The 22,477-nt window shown below is 46.6% G+C and overlaps 1 protein-coding gene across 2 annotated transcripts in view; it reads left to right on the forward strand.

The window, feature by feature from the left end:
* LOC144169403 (fibroblast growth factor receptor 2-like) overlaps positions 1-22,477 on the forward strand; it is a 53,697-nt gene that overhangs the window by 15,897 nt on the left and 15,323 nt on the right. The window contains exons 2-10 of one of the 2 annotated variants that reach the window (XM_077698525.1): positions 6,698-6,807; positions 10,255-10,365; positions 13,934-14,085; positions 16,092-16,215; positions 16,908-17,098; positions 17,768-17,906; positions 19,134-19,351; positions 20,502-20,641; positions 22,294-22,409. In XM_077698525.1, the coding sequence (XP_077554651.1) occupies positions 6,750-6,807; positions 10,255-10,365; positions 13,934-14,085; positions 16,092-16,215; positions 16,908-17,098; positions 17,768-17,906; positions 19,134-19,351; positions 20,502-20,641; positions 22,294-22,409 (1,249 nt within the window). In that variant the 5' untranslated portion in view covers positions 6,698-6,749. Of the gene's footprint in view, positions 1-6,697; positions 6,808-10,254; positions 10,366-13,157; positions 13,842-13,933; positions 14,086-16,091; positions 16,216-16,907; positions 17,099-17,767; positions 17,907-19,133; positions 19,352-20,501; positions 20,642-22,293; positions 22,410-22,477 lie in introns of those variants that run through there. The other variant, XM_077698524.1, reaches the window with a different exon arrangement.

Genomic DNA, 22,477 nt, shown 5'->3' on the forward strand with positions numbered 1-22,477 from the left:
TTGATACGCTCGAAAACATACAGAATATGTCAGTGCGATTCGTATTAGGTAATTGTCACGCTCAACTTAGCATGAGAGAAATTAAAAGTAAACTGAAATGGCAGGACGTGAAAGATCACAGACGAAACCACAGGTCGAACTTTTTTCGCAATATCTATCATTCGAAAACTGAAGTAGAAGGGGAGAAGTATGTCCAAGCGCCATTCTACATATCGCAAAGTGGGACCGCGAGCTTAAAGCAAATTATTAACTTTCCTTTAAAAGTGGCGCCTTGCGCGATTCATTTTATTTTACATCAATACTGCAGTGTAATTATCTTCCACCTATGATTGCATTAACTGTTTATATTGACGATTTTCAGCGCGCTTTGTAGAATTATTTTGTTATTTTGTCTCATATTTAATGCTTAGTGTTATGTATCTCCCTTCTGTAATGCATGCAAAGGCAAGCAGGTATCAAATAAATAAACAAATAAAACAATGAATAAATAAATGAATATAAATAAATAAATAAATAAAACAATGAATAAATAAATGAATAAAAATAAATAAATAGATAAATAGATAAATAAATAAATAAATAAATAAATAAATAAACTTCCAGAGGCGCAAGTTTGCCTCCGACGGGTTGAGAACCTGACGGATTCAACCTTGACCAATAAAATATTTATTGCCCTATTCGTTGCAGTATGCAAGGTTTCCTGTATGCATGCTACCATTGCTATGTTATTGGTTTGAAACAAATTATGTAACTCTAATTTTACGCGTTTCCTTGCGTGATCACAGAGATATACAACTGCAGCCACCTGAAGCAGGGCGTCATTCGCAACGCGTCTAGAATTTTTTGAACGTAGTATGACATTAGAAGTAAATTAAGTTCTTTTGGACTATTACGTGGTGTGGACCTATACTCATGAAAACAACATTAAAATAGATTGAAAATGAAAGTACCTGTTCGTTCCTTCTTAGGATCAGCCCTGCCCAAGATCATCAGAAAAGTTGATCGAGTAGAAATGTCTTTGCGCAAAAACTGGACATACTTTTTTTGTGAAGGAGTTATATTAAATGCTCCTGAGTGTTTTGTTGAGAACCAAAACGCTTCGTAAACGCATTCACGCCGGTTTTATATACAGCAAAATTGGTCAAGCAACTGTTATAAAAATAGTTTATGTAGTCATAGCATGAAAGTGTTCCGGAATATTGCCTTAAAAGAAATTGGCTAAAAGCGGTGCAATTTATCCTTCTGAAATTCAACCCACTAAAGTATGCGCCCTCTGCCGCCCCCCCCCCCCCCTCCTCTTTTCCCGTTTATTACAGGTAAGCCGCCCCACAGAGGATATCAGGTCCTGGACAATACATCTATTCAAGCTCTACAAAGAACTGAATATTTTCTGGGTTGGGCAGTAAAAGAGGCAGAGCAATTAAAGGAACGACAATTTGTGAGCACTGTTTAATAAATGAATTTTGCTGTCAACTGAGGCTGGTAATTAAGCAAGGCTGCGCTGAAAGCTTGACGGCTGGTGGTTGCGCGCGAGCTCACTTTCATGTGGCTGCATTGGACCCAAAATGCTGGGTTTGAGCTGCTTCTGCACTGCGCGAATGAGTCATCTGCTTTCGCGACATGCATTGACCGGCCTCAGTACAGTGAACGTACTGTGGCTGAACTCCAATGCCCGTAGCACGGCCGTATTTCCGGTAGCTTTAGTCCGGCTGGAGTCCGACGACCGCATCTCGGCTGTAATCCGGCGGCCGTACTTCGGCCGTACACGGGTGGCTTTGGAATGGCCGGAGCCCTACGGCTGGAATCTGGCCGTATGACCGTAAGCCGGTCGACTGGCCGACGGACACTGGCCGTTGGACAGCCATGGGAGTACGGCCGTATACGGCCAAAAGGCCCACATTTGGACATGGGCCGAACATGGCTGCCGGAAAACGGCCGGACAGAAAATCACCGGCCAAAGTACACCGGCATGTTTTAGGCCGAACAGTCCTGCGCTGCCTGGGCGCCTGCGTTGCGTCGGCACGTTAAACCCAGAATCAATCGAAATCGTTCGTAAATGCGTTTTCTTAGTGCGTGAAAAATCGTCGCATGGGTTCGTTCTTAGTTTTCGATTTGGGTGTATTACAGGTTTGATGATCGATTGGACGCACTTTCAATGAAGGTTGGCAGCACTTTTAGCTTTCGCACTTCTCTCAAATTTCTTTAGGAAGGGATGCTAAATTTTTGCTAGACAGAAGGCAGTTGAGTGGGAACGTTTTAGAAGCCTTTTTTGCTCATGAAGAGTCTTAAGAGGCGAGGCAGTGCTTCCGCAAATCAGCCGTCAGTCGCTTTTGGGCAGAAGAAGTGCGCCTATCAGTGTAGCGTTACCCATAAGAGCCACACCATGATGACAGTTGTTTGGACACGAGCGTTCTTTTTAGGTGTAAAATGAGGAGTACGATAAGTAAACGTTTATTAAAGTTGCAAAGTAAGTGCCGCTATGTGGCTTTATTAGTACAGGTGACCGTGTGCTTTCGCTGCTCCGGTGGTTTTAATTCTAGAGCCGTACTAGGCTAGTTGGTCGATTTTTCGTGCACACTAGGCGTCCGCAGCTGCTGTGAACCTCAGCCGTCCTTATCAGCCGTGCTTATCAGGAGTCCGCGGAAAGGCGTCATCGCCGCCAGCCAGAAATGACGACGGCGGCACCGAGGAGCCAGTGCCGGATTAGGAAACTTTGGGGCCCGGGGCTACTGCGTCCTTGGGGCCTTAATGATGATGATGATTATCATGATGATAATGATTCCGCTTTAATAGGGGAAAATTCTCCATGCCCATGTTATGCTCTCTGATCAGTGATAAATTATCATAATTTTACGCTTTCCTGTAACTAATTTCTTGGCTTGATGTCTAGTATTATATAACGGATTTTATCAGGCGTAAAAGTTAGTACGGTTTGATTGCCGGTCCAACACAGATTCACAATTAATCGAACAGCCGTGTCGGCCTGCACGTGACATGGTACAGAAGAGTATTTTCTTACAAGAATCGTATTTTATTAAACCTGTAAGGTTTTAGTTTTATTGTGAAGTTCTCCACCTGCATATACGGGAGGGCTCAAAGTCCGCGCAGGCAGCTGTCACTCACAGACATCTGCCAAACAGTTAGCCGCCACGGCTTAGGGGCGAAAATGATGTAGGTTACCCGCGCAGACGAGAAAGCACGCGGTGGTTAGAATACGCGCCACCTTTGAAGGAAGTTGGGATTGGTGGGGGGGTGGGGGGGGGGGGGACTATGACGTGTCGCGCAACGCAACCTTCCTATCGCAGTACGATTAGTACAAAGACGATGATAAGCAGAAAAATGTCGCTTTTTTGGGCTGGGCAGCGGTCCGCTTCGTGCGTGGGCTTGCGCATGGCCGTCGAAATTTCAGCGGCGATGAACTCCTGTTGCGCAGCTGTGATGGTCTTGCTAGTCGGCAAGCCGTTACACATTAACGGGCCCCCTTTGGGTTGGAGAGCGACAGGTGAGCACGAGAGATGGCATCAGAAAACAGTTTAATAGGGATAGAATGTCTCTGCTCACCCCCGCGCTGCTGCTCCCGTCGGTGCCGCGCAACAGTTCCAGCAGTCAGTAGTTTGTTGTCGATCGGTCGGGTTGTTGTTCGATCGTAACTGGCAGTGGAAACACGCTGAAGCTTCTCGTCTAGATTCGGGGTCGACGACGAAGGCGAGTGTGGGTGGACCTCTCGTTTTTGAGTCCTCAACACATCTGCCGCGCCCACTGTTTTCCCGCGCTCCTTTGGGGGCTCCTCTCCTCCTGCCGCCGCGCCCAAGCTGGACGAGATCTGCGGGCCGCCCTTTGGTCCGCGCCGTCCGCCGGCTTATTCCAAAGCGAAAAGCGCCTACGGGGACAAACAGCTTACCGTCCCCGAGTCGCGGCGGAGGTCCGTTTTCAAGACGGCATCGAAGGGGGCGCACGCAGGATGTGTTTTTAAGTGGACATAGCTTTCGTCATCCCGAAAGGAAACAGACGTTGTAGTTGCTTTGTTTGGCGTCCACGCTTGAGCTCTTCACACCGCCTAGGCCTGCTGATTCCCCAGCTCGAAGGGAGCCGCAGGGGTCGGGCTCGCCCGGTGACCTCTGCGTTCGCGCGGAGTGGCGCCTAGAGAATTACCCTACGAATGGAGTCGCGCGGACATGTAGCTTCCGCAACGCTTGTTGCTCAGACAGCCTGGAGAGGCTACAGCACAGAGGCGCGGGCTGAAGCGGCGGTGAAGCCGAACGACCCCGCGAGTGGCCTGCACAACCTTTGAACATTTAAATAACCATATATACGCTCACCATTGAGCGAGAAATATCGAGTCAATATCAATCACGCTTATGCGACTCAACTATTCCACTAGCTTTATTGAACGGGTCGTCATCGCAATGAACTTCCTTGTCAAGCGCTATACATTAAAATTTTGTGGCAGAAACTGTGTATGAGCCCGTACGGCAGTGCTTAAGTTGTCAATAATTACATATAACGTCCCTCAGGCTTAAACAATTTACAATGTTCTTCAGTCATTATTTCATTATGCGCATGCCTGACCCTTTCTTATACCGAAACGTGTGCGCGCCGAAACGTCCGCGTACTTAGATGTCCGTGTACCGAAAAGACTACCGAAACGACCTAGTGCCGAAAAAGACTGGAGCCGAGATCGGGGCCTTTTTCGTGTGTCTTCTTAGGCCCGGTAAAGCTGTGTACTCGCGACTTTTGATCCAAGACGTCTTCTCATAAACCTCGGTAAAACAAGGAAGAGGAGTAGGAATAACTAAATTATATTGAAATGGACTCGAAGATTGTCAACAATAACGTGAGGGGCCCCCCACTCCTCCCCACCGGTCACGAGTTAGTCAGCTTCGGTGTGAAGGTGAGGTTGAAGCTCCTACCTTCAACTTCCAATGCGGGCAGCGAGCACACTCAAGATATTGATATTTTTTTCATTTGATCGAGCGGGGCCCCTGACAGCTGGGGGCCCGGGGCTGCAGCCCCCTTAGCCCCCACCTTAATCCGGCCCTGCGAGGAGCGTCTGCCAGCTTGCACATAGAGTCATGCGTAAAAAATGTCGCAACAAGTTTGTAGAGGGCTCTCAAAAACCAATTAAACTTCGAAACTTTAAACGACAATGAAATAAAATGTGTAATAATTAAAAAGTGAACCCTGAGAATGACGTAAAGTTTTCGAAATTACTTTTCGTGTTTCCCGCGCCAGGTCACTGCCACGGGCTCTGTATAACACATGATGGATGACGCCACGCCGCCAAACACAGACCCCAACGATGCTCACAGAATAAACACTTCGGGAACGCTAAACGGGTAGCATTCTCACGCCAATCTGGATACCGACATCCAGGGCACCTTAGTGACGAGGGCGAGGAGAGCCAACAGGAGCCGAGGCTCCCCTCATTAAGGGCGCATCCAAATGGGGGAACAAAACAGTCCCTGCTTGTTCGAATAAATATTAATTCAATGAAGCAGTGACCCAGCAACACCCCGCAGGCGTACGCTTTCGCACCCACATTTTAAGCAACACTGGCGCAGATGTCCACAGTCTTTTTTTTTTTTTTTTTTGCTGTAAGGTGGACGGTGAGCCCAACACGATTAATTATCTGCGTGCATTAAAGTCTCTTTTTTGTGCATAGGGGTGCACGGAGTTCTCTATTAGGCGAGTTAAGCTTCACCTGTAATGCCCCCCCCCCCCCACTGATAAATAATAGAAATGTTGAATAAATATTTAAATACGCTACTTTATTCTTTTATTTATTATTTTACTCATTTGCTATGAATACAAATATATGATTAAGCAATACATTCACATTTTTTATTGAAAACCGTTTTACGCGACTTTTTATGTGCTGAGCAGTACTTGTGACATCCGTGGAACGATAAAAAGCAAGAAAAAAATGACTTTTTTTTTTGAACAAGTTTCTGTCAATGAAAATCCTTAACATCGGATCGCTGACAAATGACTTTCGCCACACTTGTGGGTATTCCCATTGTTAAATGCAGCGATTTTACCGTTCCGCATGCTAAGCAGATGCACTGTGAAAAGTGTCCATCGTGGGAAGCAGTGGTCCAGTCCGAAGGAAAGTAACCTTCGAAATGAATCCAAAAATGAAAACGAAATTCTGACTCGCTTCTCCCAACGACCTTGCTTTGGTCCCTGGCTTTTCGGTAGTTAAAGCGGGAAGTACGCAGTTTTTGCAATGCAGCAACACAGGCCCTCGGCCGCGGTTATCGTGAAAAACCGGCACGGCCATAAACATGCAATTTAAACAATGACGGGACGTGTTCGTTTGAATAAAGATATGGGACAGACTTGGTGCACCCCGGTAGATGATTTGGGAAGGCGTCGGCCTCCTCCTCCACCCCGTCCCCGCGCCTGCCTGGTGCGTTCGCCTATGGCTATTTAACCACTTGGCCATGCATATGTAAGTTCTGACTTTTGCAATGAACCTTTAGTTGTGAGACTGCGGTCGTTTTTGCTCTTGTCTCTGCTTCTTTACTTCGCGCAGTTAAATTTTCAGTTATGAACCCTTTCCGACTAGCCCAACTGTTTTCTGTCCTAACAAGAATTAAAGAATAGCTGTAGGCCCAACTATCACCGCCCACAACACGCCTGTCGTATACGTCAAGGTTCGACTTCTCTCATATTTCTTTTTTACATTTGGTCGCAGCTGAACCAGAGGAGACATGACGAGCTGAGCAAGGAGCCCGTACCAGCGGACCATGAGTTGCTTCCGCTTGGGGCTCCTCATTCTCCTCTTCTACTCGTGTGCGCCAACAGGTACCTGCACTCTGCACGTTATGCACGACCACCTGTCATTTCCCAAGCTCGACTTGGTCATGAATTGAGCTTGCTTCAAGTAGCGAACTGTTTTGTGTACCAGAAGTTCACAGTCTGGTCCCACAGCAAACGGCCTGGAAAGTCGTTGGCGTCATAACCAACACAAAAGATCCCCAAAGTCTCATGGGTCAATTACCTTTGTGCGTTATCATCACCGTCGTCGTCGTCGAGAGTGCTCTCGTCGGCTATAGCACTAATTACTTAAGCCTCAACTCTTTATTCCGAGTTACAAGCATTCGTTTCTGAGTGAGGAGCCTTGAGATTCTTTGCTGCACAGATTCCTTATTCATTCACTCCGCGGAGTTTCGCCCGTTTGCTCAGCATTTTATCGCATTCCTTCACTTTTTACTTAAATCCTGCGCACCGCAAACTATAAATCTGTACGTCGAAAATAAATTCTAATGGTTCAGCCATGCTTAACTTACAACAATGTTTTTTTTTTAACAAAAGAGCTGTTTAAGCGTTTAGTTCCACCGTATAGCGTTGCCATAAAAAATACCAAGAAAAAAGATTGCGCGCACGTGAGCGTGCGCCTTGTGAGGAGCGCCCGGTGTCGGCCAGGCTTGCGTGTGGGCTTGCACCACGTGAGAAGCTCGCAAAAATACAAAAAAAAAATACCGAACGCACGTGAACGGGCGCCTCCTGAGGAGCGGTCGGCGTCGGTCAGCTCGACATTTGAGAAGGCTCTGCCCAGCGTTTGTGGCGTGACCTCTCGGGTGCTCTTCTACTCGCCAGTTCACGTGCGTTCTCGCCTAAAGCGGGGAACACAGACGCTGAGTTCTCGAAACCGGTTGCCGTGGGTTCTAGCGCGTGCTAACGCGGTGCACTTTGGGAGTGATGTGAAAGGCTGCGGACAAAACGACCCGGGACTCTAAGTCATGGAGAACTTTCAGCGGCAAGTTCGGAAATCAATGTGAGGGGCAACAGCCGGGTCTCCGACAAAGGGGAGAAGGGCCGCCCGACCTGCTGTTTCTTTGGCCGCGCACCACTAGTGCAAGCTGCCCCATTTTTTTTTTAAACCCGGCAAAGCATTTCTGTTTCACAGAGGAAGTTTTAAGGTGGTTTGCCCTGACAAACCCGTCATTTATTTCCCATTACTGGTCTGACTTCACTTAACAAAGTGGTTAACTTGATCACGATCCACGAAATTTTCATGCACCATACCAAGAGAAGACGATTAACAAAGCTTCATCAAGCAAGAAGCAACAATGAGCAAGTGCCAGTGAGTCCTCTTGCAAATGCCGTACGGACCCGGTCGGTCTATACGAGAATCACGGGTACACATCGCAAGCGCTAATTGGATCCCGACGCCGCAACAGGAGATACGCCGAGGCAAATGAAGAAAGAGGATTTTAAAGTATTCTGTGAAGAATATATGTAGTTCATGCAAATCGTCGTAGAGTTCAACTTTTTTCTAGACAACGACAGTAACGTGCCTACCCTCTCCAAAGGTTCTATTTGCGCAAAGAGGACCTTGGTGCACTGTCTACACTGCACAATGCAAATTTTAGAGCTTTGCTACACAGATTGCTAAGCGAATTCGGAAGCGCGATACATTGGTGCTCAATAAAACCACTCTTATCTGGGTCTGCTCATATAGGCTTGAACTATTTTTCATACAGGATTGAACTCTTTTCTACATACGTGGACGTTTCGGCCGAAGAGCCCGCTTCCCAATCTACAAACAACGCGAGGTTATCCAGCACACGTGTCAGTGGTCCTCTACCGAGACTGCGTCAGCGATGATGTGCACTCAACACATTTCCTCTGGCTCGGCGATCTGCATTCGCTCGCCTCACGCTGTGTCGAGGCTCCTCATCCACCGCCTCTATTTCGGGATAGCTCGTACGTGCCCGCTACGCTAGGAAGCCTAGTTTCAAGCCATTGATGCATACCGAGCGCGAAGCTCTGTTTATTTCCCCCAGTGGCTGAACAAAAATAATCTTGAAGCAACGATCTGTTCGTGGGTGCTTCAACTGGCCTGGTCGGAGTGGTTGAGTGAAAATTGGAGATCACACAGTGCACTCTCGCGCACAGAGTTTTAGCAATTTCTCATTTTCACAGGACTTAGTTCGCAACCTGTTTTTTGACGACACCAGAAACCTGCTGCGACATTTCTATGAACGACGTACATGTCTGCCCACAGGGAGGCTGCGTCTTCTTTATGAGCTGAGGACGGGGTCTTGCTGCGGAAACTATAGTAGATGCGGGCCATAACTGTACTTCCCGATTTAGTGTCATATGTTCTAATGCACCGGAAGCTGGCCCAAACTTTCTCTCGTGAACCTCCTAGACACTTCGTACCGCGAAACACCTCTGGGGCACGGCACATAACCGGAATCAAAAAAAGAGCATGTACCGTCAATCTTTATACTTTGTGTCTGCGCGCTGCGACTGCGGTATTAAATTCTGTGAATTCCGCTGTCGCATGAATATTTATCAGTACTCGTTTTCTTTTCGCTTGTACTTTCTGTTTAAAACAAGCTACCAAGCGGAACCGCTCAGTGTGCAGGTGAAGTAGCGTTTAGTGCTTTTATTCGCAATGTGACCAGTTTTTTGTGATTTGTTTACAAACTTGGGGGTGGTTTATGCACTGCTTTTCTGTGTTTTCACCCACCTGCCAGCAAAAATGCCTTAATAGTACGACAGGCACTAAATAAATAAATGTTGGTGCCGTCGAACGACACGCATACTTAAATGCATCTGACTTGTCGCTTTGGTTTTCACTTGGCAGAAGTTTTGCCTGCTCAATGAAACTGCAAAAATTTTGTCCCGATCATTGTGGTAATGTTTTGAGGTCAGAATCACAAGATTACGGCTGATTTTTCTTTTTATATGCTCGCTCGTAATGCTGAGGACGCAGGGCGTCCGTATCGCATCCATGAATATATAAGCGCGCGCACCACGCAATCAAAATTAACATCGACTGAAATTCTGACGAGACAATACCAATCATTTATTGTCTTGAGGGAGGTTGTAATGAGGTGAGCCTGACGTTGAAAAGAACGCGCGATTGGGATAACATTTATTGCGATCGACGGTCTAGAGGTGAGCTTACTATAAGCTGAATCAATCTCGACGGTCATGTCGAGACTGAAAGGTGGTCGTCGTAGTATGGCTTGATTGAGTCTGAATTAAGGTCATTTGCTTACCTCTGCAGTTAAACCAGCAAGCGTTTCAAAAATACTGAAGTCCTGTGCAGCGTCTTCTGATCCTCTGGAGAAAAGCAGGCGAACCTCCTCCCTTCCCCCCATTTAATCGTATAAGGCTTCACCGATTTCTGTTGAGTTCTCGTCACCACTCACGGTGATTTCCAAGGGTTTCAGTGTGAGAAACACTGATCTGCGTCATACTGCCAATGATTAAGCATTTCTCACCCCTTAAAAGTGGCCCTCGGCAACCAAGCTACAGTCCCGGAAGAAATCGTTCAGCCGAGAAATGCAAGCATGGTCACGGCACCTTCCCGAGATATACAACAAGGGGCAGCGGAAACACCAGGTGACGTACACATTCCTTTTTTGTGGACCTAAAACGGGTCTCTGTGTGCGTGAGACTACTTGTGTGCCGCTTTTTAATTTGTAGGGACACGCCACTTGACGTAGAACTAAAATGCGTGTAAGATTGTTCGCAATTAAACACGTAAAAAATTTTCAAACCTAATTGCCCCGTCAATTTGACATCAGCTTTGGTAATACATTCCGGGTCGCACATTCACTAAGACCAAGTTGTAAAAATTCGGAGAGGATATAAAAAGACCCAGGTCCTTACTTCAGTCGTAAGGATGTCTACGCGCATGTAAATCAAGCAAGGCGTGCATGAAGTTTTCGCACTGCGATTAGAGCAGATCGCACTGTTTAGCCATTCTGAAGCTTTGTGGTGAAACCGACTTACCGGCACTACTCAGAGTGCGCATGCGCTTTGCGTTTTGTCGGCTGGCAAATGGGAGCGGACAGGCTGTAGCTGCAAACCATGGTACCTTCTCTTTTCTCTTTTTTGTACATTAAAAGCGGTCCGTTTGTTTGAGAGATCTAGGGACTGGTTTGCAAAAAGAACACAATAACATGTCATTGATTGTTTGATTCAAGCCTTTATTGAGAAAAAAAGAAGGCCCGGGGGTCGTGCTTGGAGAATGAGAAGTGAATAGATGGATAAGTTGCAAAGGTCTTGTTCAAACATTTGCATGTCCCCATGAGCACACATTTTGCGTCCATGGTGTTAAGGCACTTCTCGGGATGGGTAGTTACCCCCGTACTACACTAATCTCGCAAGAGGCCACTGTGTATACTATAATTTACTAGGGCTTTCAGAAAATCGATGCCGTAATTTGGAGGGTGTAGAGTGTTCGTGTCTGGAGAGACATGATGGAACGAGTCTTAGGTAAAAATATCTGCCCAGAATCTGGTCGGGTAACTCGAGCACACCTACGGCTGTCACGCCGCTTTTTGCAACCAATTCGAATTACTTGATAACTTAGCGAATCTTGCTACCCATTTTTGAGGCCTTGTTGACCGTTGCAAGTACTCCAGAATCTTTACAAGCCGCTGGCATGGGCTGTAATGCAAGGTTAGCCAACTCGCGAAAACAAACTTTCAATATTTACTCCGGCGCTGGGAAATCGCATCCGCGACATTTTTAAAATATTCGAGAAAACAGTGATTATAAGAGAATAAAAATGCAGGGAGACACTAAAGACTGCCTCCGTGCTGGATTGCGAAAGCATTACGTTTTGTATCAAGCTTTGCGATCCTCTATGTCTAACCGTATAGGTATGCCGTGATTATGTCTTATTCTGTTGCCACGATGTTTTTGTCACGAAAGGTATCAAGTCCGGCGTGTAATTTTCACGTCGTAATGGTTGCGGTTGTGTCGACTGGTGGTAGTGCCTGCCTTATTGCTCGGACTGCGGTACTTTTTGGTTCCCTTTCGACGACTTCCGAGAGAAAAGCTTTTATTGAGCTTTTTGTTCGGTGGGAGTGGCTACTCAATGTTCCATCTTGTCCAGCACAGTTTTTTTCCCCCTAGAAAAGCCTAGTCGGGAAAGTGCGAGATATAAAGTATGATCTCCCTTTGCGTACTTCGTGGGTGACGATGTTGCGCAGATGTCGCTGAGATAGACGGCTGGTAGTTCATCGCCGCGGAGACAGCACCGACAGCAGAAACGTGTCCAGTGGTGTGAATGCGTCTTCTCATTGCCGCTTCTCGGCAGCTAGACAACTGCTTTTGAAGGACCCTGTCCTATATAATCTATCGGGGCAACAAATTTAAGGTATGCAAAAGGGATATATATATATATATATATATATATATATATATATATATATATATATATATATATATATAATTGCATTCAAGCTTTTCTTGCTAGTTCAGGACGTTTGAACTGCTGAAGGGTACTAATTATTGGGTAATTGGTGTTTTAATCATAACGAATTTTCATTTTACGGCCTCTGTCTTTCAAGAGGTAAATTAGTATTTTCAAGCCTAACGAATTACAGTAAGATATTTAGCCCTGCCCAGACCCCTCTTGTGGGTGCGTACCAGAAATATTTGAGGAAATCATCATCACCACCACCACCATCTCTTATTGCCATGCTCTTCCAAGTGCTCCTCTTTGTTCTCTCTGTTTCTATGAGGGATGCATGCAGGCTTGGCCAATTACCCTCGTTGGCCCTATGTATGCGCTATCACAAGAAGGGTGCTTTTCTACTTTATAATTATCATGCTTAAATTGCCCATGTAAGCCTCCAGATGCGGGACTGTGTCCTCCTATTATAATTCTTATGATATATTTTTCTTAGTACCGTTTCCTTCTTCTCTCTGTTACTATGACCAGAGTAGCATTGAGGGACTCTGCTATTACTGCCCTGGTCGACCCTACACACACTCGTTTTGCATAAACACGCTTTGCTACTTTCGTAATTAGCATGCTCAGATTACTCCTCTTGGCAAAAGTGGAGCGATTGTGTCCTTTCATTACCATCGTCATGGTCATTGCCCTTGCGCCGTTGTTGTTGTCTCATTGGTCATGTCGTCTGCTCTTTAATCTCCTTCTTATTCGCCTTTGTAAGCCTTAAATATTCAAACGCAAGCGTACTTGCTTTCATGGTTGTAATTAGCATGCTCTAATTACTACTGCAGACCTCATTACGTGCCTCCAACTGACTTTTGTAAGTCCATCTTTTGTACGTCTAATTTGAGGCCAGGCCAAGGTGCAGGGATGCCTGCTGTGCGTGCATTCTGCACATCCTGGGTTCCAATATCAGACCCACTTTGCTTTGCTTTGTTTTCTTTGCGTTTGTTCTGTTTGGACTTGCCGCTATTTTCCTGGCCCTATTTGGGTCCCGCCGACGCCGGTACCAGCACTTTCGCGTAATAGGGCATTTAAACCATCTAAAGCTTTTGCATAACAATGAAGAATGCTAGGTTTCAACGACCTAAAAATTACACCATCTTCCCGAGGGGAACACTGAGGTGATGCAAAGCATCGCGGAGTTCCCTTTATTTTCACTTGCGTTGGTTACCCACATCGCGTGAACGTTGTTGGAAACTCCGCGATGCCTCGCATCACCTCAGAGTTCCCCTCTGACAAACGGCTCTGTTAACTGGTTGGCTGATGCTGGCTGAACTTGTGTCAGCCAATCCGCTAGCAGGACTGTCGGTACTCATCAGACGCCGGAGCGAGACTCATCCGACGAAGCAACTGAGGCAGCGGCGCGTGCACGCAGTTATATATAGCGCTGGCGTGGAGAGGGGGACGGAGGGAGAGGCGCGCATGCGCGCGCTATCACGCAGCTGGCGTGGAGAGAAGGACGGAGGGAGCAGCGCGCTATCGCACAGCTGGCGTGGAGAGGAGGACGGAGGAAGTAGCGCGCTATCGCGCAGCTGGCGTGGAGAGGAGGATGAGGAGGAGAGATGCGGACGCCAACGGACAACGAACATAGCCCAGAGCAAAAGATGCTCTGCATCTAAAAAATGTTCGTACTGATTATCCCAGCAGTTGATGGGAGTGTATCAGAGTACGGCTTTTAACCCAGCCCTTGAGCACAGCGTATGAATCACTTAACAGGGCCGCCGACGTTCGTGAAGGTGGGGCCTGAACTGGTGGTGCTGCCGGCCGGCAGCAAACTGTCGCTGCCCTGCGGCGTCAAGAGCAATCCGCCGGCCAACATCACGTGGCTGAAAAACGGCCAGCCTCCAACGCGGCTGATGGGGAAAAAGGTGAGGCTGATTTTGAGGCATTGCTCGTCCGACATCCTGAACTGAATCGTCTTATGTGTGTGTGTTTAGACTTACAGCAGCGCGATTCACCGAAAGGTGTACAACCGACTGGCCGCAGTCTTAGCTTTTCCGAACTGTATACTTGATGACTAAATGGGTTCGCTACGATTTCTCGGGGCCCACTTGGAGCAGGGGGGCTAAATCGCGCCGTGCGTCAAGGTCACGGAGTAATAATTGGGAAACGTCGCTTCCCAGGGCTGCCAGATAAGGTCACAAGCGATTGGCCTAGGTTAAGCCAGCGGCATCTGTCCGCGAGAAAACAAACTGCTGGCCGCCGCGATCGGCATTTCACTGCGCAGCACGCCAATGAATTGCGTCCTTCAGGTGAGCTACCCTCTCCTTCACCACCGCAGCGACGAAGCTTAGTAGCTCACGTTGGTTTTCGTTGTGACATTATGTGGTCGCTCGTGCGCGCCCGTCGCAATGAGCCGTTTCGCCTCTTATATACATTCTTGCTCCGTGATCAAGGGGTTGAAGATTCTTACTTCTTAACGTGGTATACTTACCGCTAAGTTATCTACAAAATAGCGGCATGACTTATCATTTACGATTTGGCGCTTGCCTCTTGCTTACTACATTCAACGGAGCGCAGTGATGTTGCTGAGCCAAATACCTGTGTTCATCCTATTTTCCTACGCCCCATGTTGCCTGCTCAATTTCCCTCCCTCTGCACTTTCTTTTCTAAGCCAGTTACAGTACCGCACATTTTATTATTTGTTCTGATAACCCAGACCTACGAACCCTTCCTACCCCTCACCCCATCCCGACGCTGTGAACCTGATCCTGATCCCCTGCGACCATCTGGGCGTCCAGCAACTCCTGGCATCCAAGGCGTCGATTTTTCGATCATCACTTAAATTCCAAGGTTGAAGAGAGACAAAACAGCTTTGTTAACAGCATCGATCTGAACATCATGTGGAAGCGGCTGCTTATTCGTAGGAATCCATATGCCGTCTTGACCACGGCTGCTTTCTCGACGAAGACGATCTGGTCAGGGAGGGAGGGTGTAGACAGAAGTGCCTCCCACTGCTCTTGAGGGCAGAAAAGGGGAAAATTTTGGATTAAGGTGATATTCTTCGATAATGTGCCTGAATGTCCCTGGCTTCTGTTAGAATTTTCATGCGGCTGTATATTGACTAGGGAACAATAGGTCGGGTGAGATGAGGGTATGTACTTGATTGAAGAAGTCAGAGTCGTTTCCCGATGCATTGTTAGTTATGGGTGTGGGAGTTGGAATGTCCTCCTACTAAGCTTATTGGGTTGAGTAATCTATTCATCTGGTCTCTGGGTCGTTCTCTTGAGGGCCTGGTTTCTTTGTACGCGGGCCTGCTGGTGAGCCACTCCTGATTTACGGCTGAATAAAAGTTTATACGTTACTACCACTACTATTACAAATACTACTACCACCACCACCACTACAACTACTACTACTACTATTAGTAGTAGTAGTAGTATTAGTAGTAGTAGTATTAGTAGTAGTAGTAGTAGTAGTAGTAGTATAGTACAGTATAGTATAGGCAGGTTGGCTTCTTGTTTAGTTCCAAAGTTACTCTATGTACCTAATGTACAATTGGCAACTTGTGTCTAACACCCGTCCAGGAGTGCCCTGTGGCTTCCGTGGCAAAACTGGACGTGCATGCAGGCTCACTCCCGTACTTACCACGGATTCGTCTGAAGATGAGAGATAGGCCATCTTCCAGCCGTGGCAAGGCGGTGCATTTGTTTTATGGGTATATACTATAACTCGACAGTCGAGGCGAATAACCCCCCAAAGAAGGCAACTTGAGTTGCCTCAAGTTGTTTTCCTGATACCTTCGTCTTAAATTCTCCTTTCTCTCTCCTTGTCGCCTACCAGGCTTCTGCCATTTTAATTCGTCGTTCTTTAACGCTTGTTTCTACACAGTATACCCAAAATATGGAAATTACATGGTGTTTACCATGCACAGGTAATCTTCAGGAAGGACAAACTTTTGATGGATGGAGTCATGGTGTACGACGAAGGACGGTACACCTGTACGGCCACCAATCCTCTGGGAGTCATCAGTTACACCTACACTGTAGAAATAAAAGGTTCGTATGCTGCTGTTGTATGCTCACGAAGCCACACAGCATGTCGTTGTCTGCAACCCACATGTGCATCGACCTGTCATGCATTACGAAAAACTTTGAGTTCCGTTTAACATTACTAGTTGCTAATAAGCAAGATTTGTCGGGTGTATGTGATTGTGCATGGCCTTATTCCAATTTCTTAATAAAGATTCAGGCCTCTTCTAAGCTTGTTGTGACCACTGCATCGTAACAATATGCGCTTGTGGATGATATCACCAGTAGACTACCATGTCCCGCTGTGACACTGTACCATAATATTCTTCGTAACCCTTCGGCCTGGTGAGTAAAGAATCAATAATTACAGAAATTCGCTATCAGCCTTTGAATAAGTGGCCTTAGATACACCGGGTTGAAATGGAGATGCAAAAAAAGTTCCGTGGGATGCCTTCAAACTTCATTTCCTTGTTCTATAAGTTACTACATGCTTTAACTAAAATGCTTATTAGGCTTCTGTTATAATAACGACTCAATATACTCTGCGTTGATATAATGGTGGTTTCTGCAGCTTACTTTTTTCCCCTGTGGTCCTGTCACTTTGTTTTGCTGATAGGTAGCGGAGAATAAATGTTAATCGCTTGTAGAGTCGATATACCAGCTGGTTCGGTCATACATGTGCACACGATGTGAGGTATGTCGATATTGAACATTTCCAGAACGCATCCCAGGACGACCAATTATTTATGACATGGATAACCAGACCACACACGTCGGACAGGAGGCGCGCTTTAAGTGCAACTTCATAAGTGACTTGCACCCGCACATGCGCTGGCTACGGCACTACACCGTCAACGGCTCCTACTACGAAGGCGATGACGAGGAAAACCTTTATTTTCAAGTCGTACAGGTAGGTTAAAAGTGTCTATGTGGTCCGCCTTGTTTTCGTACCAAACTGGTCATGTGCGCGATATACCATTTATTTTATTTCGTGCTTCTCTTTGAGAGAACGTGAATGGGTAACCACAGGCGTAATGCTTATTACATCAATAAGTTCTTTCTGTTCAAAATAATGCTCTGGGCGCAGTTACGACCGCTACAAAGCGCAATCGATCCTAATTTTTTTTCATTACTATGTGCAGCTTTCCCGCTCATGGCAGTCCTTTCAACAGTGATTACTCTGTAGTTATTCAGCAAAATGTAAAATATTTTCACGCAGCTAATATTGGGGGTGAAAACTTGCTTTGTGCACAGTTTCAAGTCTAGCACGTTGCGCGACTACGCTCCAGAGCCATGGAAACTATCCCATACAAATGCGTGGGGAGTAATATTTGACGGCGAATTACACAAAACGTGTTCAGATTCCTGGAAAATTCTTTTGGAGTTTTCACCTCCACGTTGCCTTCTTGCCTTATGCCAAATATCACTTTCCTGAAGTGGTTCTGCTAGGTTTCTGAGAGGTCGGAATTTTGAGCGAGAAAGCTGGGAATTGTTATTTTCGCCATCTTTCCTGACAATGCAGCCATTGTAACATGGTTATAGCGCAACTTGTCTTGTGTACTTCACTTCTTTTCCCCAGAGCGCAAATAAGAGTATCGATGACCCTCGTATTTTGGTGATCGACAATGTGACGCTAGAAGACGAAGGCTGGTACACTTGTCAAGTTGGCAACAGCGCTGGAATGAGAAACAAGAGCGTCTACTTGAAAGTTGAGCCGTGTGAGTACCGGGAATTTTGTGGCAGCTTCTATTCGCGTTTCTTAGGTTGCCCTCTGCCACGTGCTGTGAACTTGCGAACGCTCAAGCTACAGAATAGTGAGTCGCGCAGTGCAGGAGACGAAGTAAGAGGCCGGGTGCATGAAGTGTACTTTTGATAAATTTTGGCTGGGTGGTATACGTCAGTAGCGTTCCCGTGTGTGCTCTTAAAATGATTTGCGATTCTGGGAGGAGCTCATATTTTTATTATTCTGCATTGTCCAAGGGTGCTTTGGCAGCATACTTTCCATACCACATTGTCAACTCATTTAAAAATCACGGAAGTAGTCGTTTGGCTTTCTAATGTGTGTGAAGGGATAGTATGGTAGTGTAAAGCGCAGAAAACATGGCAGCGCTTGTCCTGTCGACTTCTTCGTATTTCAATCTGTGGCGGTGAATTTACAGTGCAGACAGCCAAAAAATCACTTGATTACGGAAGTGTACTTCGAAGCTGTGCTTCATTTTTGCATTTGAAGCCAGTCAGTAAACAACTTCTACGCTGTCGCAGGAAATGTAGAAAAGAAGGTATCTTGGTTAAAAAACAACCCAATAATATGCACACCAAAGAGCTCATAACTACACTAGATTGATGGGTACGGTGCAGGTAGCTACTTGCTGCTTTCTATATGCCAACAGCTTGATCAGATCACGGTATGTATACCGTGGTGAAATGAAACCTGAACGCGGCAGTGTGCACCTCAATACGCAAAACTGATGATTTCGGTTCCGGATACAAATATTATGAGCCGGTAATGCCATAATTTACCTTTTCGGAAATTACGAATTGTCAAGCAAGCAGGTTTTCATATTTTTGTTCCCATTTTTTATCGGAACCTGCTAATACATATAATGGGCGTATATCGATTGAGGCTTCGAACAGAGTGCTACTACAATACTTCTAATGCGTAAGCGTTTGGAAACTCATGCGGTGGCTGCGCAAGCCTGCAGGCGCTTACGTTCTCAACGACCAATGTTTTTCGTGTTGTGTGTAAATGGGCGTACAGGACGGTCCCATCGGTGAGAACGAAAAGCTATAACGACTCCAAAAGGAGCCCATTGTAAAAGCGTATGCTTTAGCTGGGGAGCCGCACCGGATCTTCTAGCGTTTTAAAATGCTTGTGCCGGCACTTAACGAGGGAACCATTTCTGAAGGCGTTAACATGTACAGGAGTGGGACTCGCTTGCGCGCAGGGCCGCCGGTGGACAAGGCCAGTGTCTCACATGCGATACTCAAGCAGCAGTGGGTGCTGGCGTTGGCTATCGTGCTGGGCGTGAGCGTACCGGCGGCCGTGATCGTCCCGCTCGTCTGCCGCTCCACCATACTGTCGCTGCAGCGAAAGAAGCTCGGCCTGGTGCAGAGACAGAGCGTTGTCGTCCGCAAAAAGGTCATCCTGGAGCGACACATCTCCGTGAGTGTGGCCGGCCATACAAACTCTGCAAGTGAGAGTAATCTCAACGTTGGAACTCCAGTTGCCCTGGCCATAGCGGCACCAAGGTGCAACTGGAGTTCCCCCGTGGCCTCGGTTAAAGAATGCCACAGCCAAATTCCGGCAGGAGTGAATATTGGCAGTGTTGTAATTTCACGCCTGCAGCCCTCAGCGGAACACGTATACCACGGAGGATCTGCTTGCCTCGAAGCGCATCACGAGAGTAATTTCAGGCTTCATTGCTTGTACAGTACCGCGTCCTTGAAATAGTTGAATGCGTTAACTAAAAAAGCATTTGGCGTTTTTGAAATCCCATATCATAATAAACAGCACCATCGCGTTGTTTGAGAATGCGGACAAAAGTGCACGTGGTGGTTCAGCTGCTCAAGACCAATTCTAAAACTTGCAATTGAAACTTTTTTGTAAGTGTAACTTACTTGTAACGCCGAGACAAGGAGGAGCGTTCGTGGAAGGAAAGCATGCTGCTGGGCTTGTAATCATAAAAAAGGGAACCCTCTCACGTTCTAATCACCCCAAAGGTTTGCCGTTGCACGTTGCAGCGTATATTCTTAGCTAAGCCATAATATGTTTCTAGCATTCATCAGCTCCTCTTTTTTCATACTACTGTATCGGCATTCATTAGAAGAAGATAGCAAGCACTTTCGATGTGCAGAGTAAGGTTAGGAAGCCCTTCGAACCATCCTTGATATCCTTTTTCACCCCTTAAATCCCTGAATAAATCTGTGAATCCAGGTGAAACTGTATGCGAGCCCTCATCTTTCAGGGCACGCAGTTTCCCCGTTGAACACGTGTAGACACATTTTGCGTCACCGCTTGAGTGCTAACTATGTGTATATTCTGTGCAGTCACCCGCAAACTTGCATAAATCACTGAAGCGACGTCACTTGGTCTGTGGCCGCAGGTGTAGTATATAACTAAGCACAGCAGAGGTGCAATTATCTAGTGACCTGATGGAGGAGAGCATGCCTGTCTGAGTGTTCAAAGACAAAGACCAAACTACGTGTTCACTGCTGTTTCATTGTAACCTGCTTACACGCACTCAGCGTGTGGAACGGCCAGGGCGCGAGCGCAATTAAGGCAACAAGGCTTAGTGCTCATGGTGTTTCGGCAGGATTGCGGGCACTACGAAGACACGTTGGTAGTGCCACTGGTCAAGATCGACAACCAGGGCGGATTCCTGCCATCGGAGGTTGACCCCGTGTGCGAGTACGACCTGCCACTGGACCCCAGCTGGGAATTCCCAAGAGAAAGGTACGCACCTACGTGCAGCGGTCATGCTTCGAGATTCCATTAGCTCAATCATATGGTTATTAGAACTGCCCTACCACAGCGGCATTTGGTAAGCCGCTTGCTAGTACTAAGATGGTTCTGAATTCTCGTGCATTATAGGGGCAGCATTGTGTTTTAAAGCGACGCCCACGAGAGCACCGTTTTTCTTCGAACATTGGACGAAGCGTCACTGCGGAGCGTCGGCACTCCGGGCAAAATGTTCTGTATACCAATTTAAACAATGAATCGCAGGCAGAATTGGTTCATGAATGTTGTCTTTAAATGTGATGCAGCACTCTTAAAAAAAAAGGTTGTGGCAGTCACTAACGGAACACTAACAAGTTACTTGTCCCAGTCTACACTAGGTGCTTAGTAACTGAAGGTAGTAAATACAGCACTATAGTCAGGGTTACTAACTGAAGCAGGCAGTAAGCACTACTATCTTCACTAGTGAAATCCTAGCGATAACATTCGTTTACTAACTGGCCATGTATAACCTAGCCATCAGCGCGACCTTAATCTAGTGTATACTACTTCCTACACCCAGTTCATTTCCTAACCATGCAGTTACTAGTGGCAGAGCCTACGTATCGTGCCACGGGGTAGTAAGGTTCGTAAGTAGTAAATGCGGCCGTTACTACCCTTTTACGCCCTTTTTATTAATAGTGATCGTCTGGCTTGGGAGAATGACTCGCAAAATTGCTTGGAACATTACTTGGGACTACTTGAAGTTACTCGGAGTTACCTGTAGTTCCTTTTTACGTGAGATAAACACATGCAATTACTTCGAATTATTAAATATTGTACAGATAGAATGTAACGGCGGCTGTTATGACGCACTCGAGCACACATATGCTAGGAAGTCATCTACACCCATTCTGCCTGCCATCTTTAAACCGGAATTAGTAGGCAAAGAATATTTTTGGCATTATTAACTGAGGGATTATGGCGCTATCACGGGTGTGGGATTTGAAATCTAACTGGGGCATATCGTTGTGCAAATTACGGCGCCTTGCCATTGTGCCATGCGCCGAGTTCAGTGTGCATTGCATACCGGCTGAGCAAAACGAATTGCAGTCATTTGGGCGCTGCTGTACATATCATATACATACGCGCAACCGCGCTAATTTTAACAACATTTGTCACCCGCCGTTTATGTGGGCTTACCGACTAATCGAAGCAAGAAATACTCCCAGCGTGACCTTTTCCCAAACTGCATACCTTATGGACACAGCTCATTTTCCGACAAAAGTTAGTTTTCTTACAAGCATAGATTACGTCATTTTCAGGACAAGGTCAGTATAAAGCCCACCGACGCGTGTCTTTTAAAAGGTAACGCTTCTTAATCGCAAAGGCCCGAATTACCCCTGTATAGGAGTGCTTGTGTTTTAAAGGGCAAGGCAGCATTACTTCGGCCCTCTATGTTGGTTGTTGCGAACCCCAGAAATTCTCGCTCCAAGGTGAAACATTTGCTATGTAGTAATTATTAGAAAACATGTCAAAACCGACGACACAACCAGCGGTGAAACATGAAGCGTTTGCGGCTTTTGGTTGTTTGGGGTGTACACTATAATTAGGGAATGTGAATGCGACAAAAATGTTGATATTCTGACCAAGTTCTCTCCGTCCGCCAGAGTGATCCTGGGCAAGCCATTGGGAGAAGGAGCTTTTGGCCAAGTCATCAAGGCAGACGCCTATGGCCTGGGCGACAACGACGGACCAACTGTCGTGGCCGTCAAAATGCTCAAAGGTGGTACCACTGTTTTATACCCGAGGGCAAAGTTAAACGCCACCGCATTATCAGGCAATCCTACAGGT

Source organism: Haemaphysalis longicornis, unplaced genomic scaffold, assembly GCF_048455015.1.
Source record: "Haemaphysalis longicornis isolate Haplotype H1 unplaced genomic scaffold, Haemaphysalis longicornis Haplotype H1 scaffold_2, whole genome shotgun sequence".
NCBI classification, from domain to species: domain Eukaryota; kingdom Metazoa; phylum Arthropoda; class Arachnida; order Ixodida; family Ixodidae; genus Haemaphysalis; species Haemaphysalis longicornis.